Source organism: Amblyomma mixtum, chromosome 7, assembly GCF_055824585.1.
Source record: "Amblyomma mixtum isolate Tamu chromosome 7, ASM5582458v1, whole genome shotgun sequence".
In the NCBI taxonomy this organism is placed as follows: domain Eukaryota; kingdom Metazoa; phylum Arthropoda; class Arachnida; order Ixodida; family Ixodidae; genus Amblyomma; species Amblyomma mixtum.
Window position 1 is genome coordinate 96,257,568 of NC_143018.1, and position 3,464 is coordinate 96,261,031.

Here is a 3,464-nt window from a genome sequence, read left to right on the forward strand (position 1 = left end):
CGTAACGCGCGCGCGCGCGCGCGCTCGCACACGCTGCGTTACGTTGCCGAAAACAACTCCTCCTATAGTCCGACGCACTGCAGCGCCGACGTAACCGGCGGCTGCCAGCGCGCCCCGACGAGCCCGGCGCAGATTTGGCTTCTGCTCCATTCGCGCGCCGGCGCCGCCGACCGCGTCGACCCACAATGCATCGCGCAGACAAAGATGGCGGATGTCTTTGCGGGCAGCATGAGTGTCGCCAGCGGCTCAAACGTCGAACTTGCGTCGGATAGCGTGGTGGAGAGGTTCATTGAAGCGATAAAACAGCACCCCTGTGTGTATGATACCAAGCGACTCGATTTCAGGGACCTACCGCGCAAAGAAAACGCGTGGGAAGAGATACGGCAACGCAGTGGTCTCTCCACAGGTGAGGTGTTTAGCGACTGCTGCGTTCGGCTTCATTTGTACGTTTGTCGGCCGAAGCATCCCAATCCCACTTGCTGGTTGCGCCGTAATGTTTGACCTATATTTTTGTCCCTTGTTCCTGTTTGTAGTTGCAGAGTGCCACAAGTTGTGGAAAAAGCTGCGAGATCGCTTTACCCGTGAACTCAAAGCAATCGAGCTCGCAACAAGGAGCGGCAGCGCCTACGTTGCGAGGCAGACGTGGGAGTTTGCCGATGCGATGAACTTTTACAAGAATTGTGGTCGTCCAAGAAAGTGAGTTGTTTTCTCTCTGTTTTGGAATGCCTGTTTTCGCGGCTCGAGGTACGTGGAGTTACGAGCATGAAATGTGCTGGTTGTACTGCATGAATTGTGTGCTACGTTCACGGACATGTTGTTCACTGAGCCTCCTTCGTTAATTTATGCTTTTTTACTGTGACTTTCACCGTCTTTGTGGGAGCATTTAGTACCTTTTTTTGCTTTTTGTTTTGTTGCATGTAACTGCCTATGAACTATTGCGCTGTATTACGTTTAACAGCATAGCTTCAGGGGAAGACCCTGGAGAAGCGTGTGGACAATTGCTGGTCTTTTCGGAACGTTTCGCAGCTTTTATGCGGCTCAGAAATGAGAGGACTCAATCCGTAATAAAATCAGATAAAATTTTGGCCAGCTTTGAAAAGCTAGAGTAATACCAAAGATGCTATCAAATGAACTTGCCGGACGGTCAGACATCTGTTGCGAAAATTGTGAATCCTCGAGCTTCGGATTCTGCTTCGGTGTTGTGTGTTTTTGCATGTTTGGTTTCATGGGTTTGGCTCAGCTGCATTCTTGGAACTCGCGTAAACTTTGTTTTGGGCTAACGTGGCATGTGCATTGGTTTTTCGTTGCTTGGTTGTTCGGCCTGTGTCTTTGCTGTTTGTGCTGAGGGTGGGTCGAGGGTTGCATAGGGTCTGTGGGCAGCCTCCTGCCTAGGACATGGGTCGGGGAGGTGGCTCCTGCTTCTGGAAGGTAGAGGCGTTGCTCATCGTAGTTTGAGGACAACACTTTGTGACACTAATACTAACGGGGACAATTGGAGCAGTTGGTTTAGTATTTTGCTTACTGGAACAGCCCTACTCACCGGCACGAATACGAAGGCAAGACAAACACATGGGTCCTGAATTTCAACTGAATTTCAAACATCAGTTGAAGTCAAAGCTCATATGTTTGTCTTACTTTCGTCTTCCCTGTGTGTAATGCTGTTCCACTCGACAAGACACTGGCGCTCTTTTTGCAGTAAAATAAAAAAGTGAAACGACAAGACTGAACTAACTGGAGTGAAAACTGTTTTTTCAGGACTACCTGCAACGTGGGCTCAGGTGCCCTGCCAAGAGGTGATAACAGCGCCTCAACAGCAGAAGTAATCTTTAACGCAATTCAAGGTAATTCGTCAGCACCGTCGCCCATCGCCAATATTGATGAAGACCTGGAGCCCTTGGCATCAAGTCCTGGTCAACCTGCCATTCAGGAAGACATCACATTGAGTGAGCCACCCTCAAAACGGCCAAGGAAAGGAAGGGGTTGTGACACTTTCGAGCAGCAGCTCCTTTCACAGCTGGGCAAGCACAGCACAGAAAATGAGGCTTTTGGGCAGTCCATTGCTATGAGCCTTGACAGGATGCCAGCGAGAATTTCCTGTTGACCAGTGTGATGCTTAATTTTAACATATACCATTTGAAGCGTAGGTAACAGCAAAGATATCTGCGCTTTGTTTCTTTAGATAACCTTAAGTGCATTTGAGTTCATTTTTTTGCATTTCCTCTCATGCAGCGCAGTTTTTTGATATCATTGTGTTCATGTTCCTATTGTTTTAGTCAGCTGCATAGCTGTGATATATTTGTTATTAGACTGTTGAACTGTTTCATTGTACTTATTGGAAGTTTCAATGTGGTTAGTAGTCTCCTGCCTCTTTCACCACTTTATTTTTTTGCAATGCAAGCTGTCTGTGATGTGATGGTAACTTGAAAGCATTTTTTTCAGTGCAAAATTAGGTAGGATGTAGGAAAGGGACACACGCAGCAGAAATGCCGTGTCCTGTGTTTGTCCTGGCTGTGTCTCTTTCCTACACCCTCTCTAATTTTTCACTGAAAAAATGTTTTCGAATCACTGAGACCAAATAGCATGTCTTTATACTCTTGCAAGTGATCTCATGCTTCGAGATTTATACTGATTGGAAACAAGAAGAAAAAGAGGGCCACTGCTGAACTTCCACCATATATTTATTCACATGGCATGTTGATTTATATATCAAACATCTTCCGCAACATAATCAATCCTACATGCCTTGATGTGTTCAAATGAAACGTTAAACACGAAAACAGTTCAATAATAAGGTGTATAAAACAAGCACACAACTTTATTTGGTATGCGTGTACAAAAAGCAGCAACACAAATGTTACAAGAACCGTTGCAACACACGTGTGGCATGTCATTAGTGCAATCCATGTACAACTACTGAACTGAATGATCACGAGATTGCTAAATAAAGTTTCACATTTTGAGCTGGCGTGTGACTTTTGCTTGTTTTACATGGAAAAGAACGCAGTTTACAGACAGAGAGGCAACAACTTCGTGCTGTGCATTAGCATCGCCTGACTACCGTCAGTTGCCATGGCAAGGAACCCCTTGGGGACATGAAGTACTCTGCAATGGAGTCTCGAATTCTCATGGCATCTGAAGCTGAGCGGCTGCCATTGCGAGTACCCTGATGGTTTATGTGTGCTATGGTCTGCCTCCAGCCGCCTTCTTGGACTCTGTCACCACTGACCCTGTCACCATAATCATTAGGGCAATAGGCATTGTCCGACAGCATAAAATTGTGCAGGCACACCGCCGCACTAACCATGTCCGTTAACAACTCCACATCACCACTAACGGTTCCTAGGAAGCAGCGCCAACGTGAAACCAAAATTCCAAATGCGTTCTCAACGCAACGACGTGCCCTTGACAGCCTATAGTTGAACACCCGTTTTGTGTCATTAAGTTGCCTGCCGGGGTAAGGGCGC

The 3,464-nt window shown here is 46.8% G+C and overlaps 1 protein-coding gene across 1 annotated transcript; it reads left to right on the forward strand.

Moving 5' to 3' along the window:
- Positions 1 to 2,101, forward strand: LOC149336911 (uncharacterized). The gene is made up of 3 exons (XM_089554269.1): positions 1 to 406; positions 534 to 696; positions 1,756 to 2,101. The coding sequence occupies exons 1-3, from the start codon at positions 205 to 207 to the stop codon at positions 2,099 to 2,101; spliced, it is 711 nt and encodes a 236-aa protein (XP_089410395.1). The 5' UTR covers positions 1 to 204.
- The last annotated feature ends 1,363 nt before the right edge of the window (positions 2,102 to 3,464 follow it).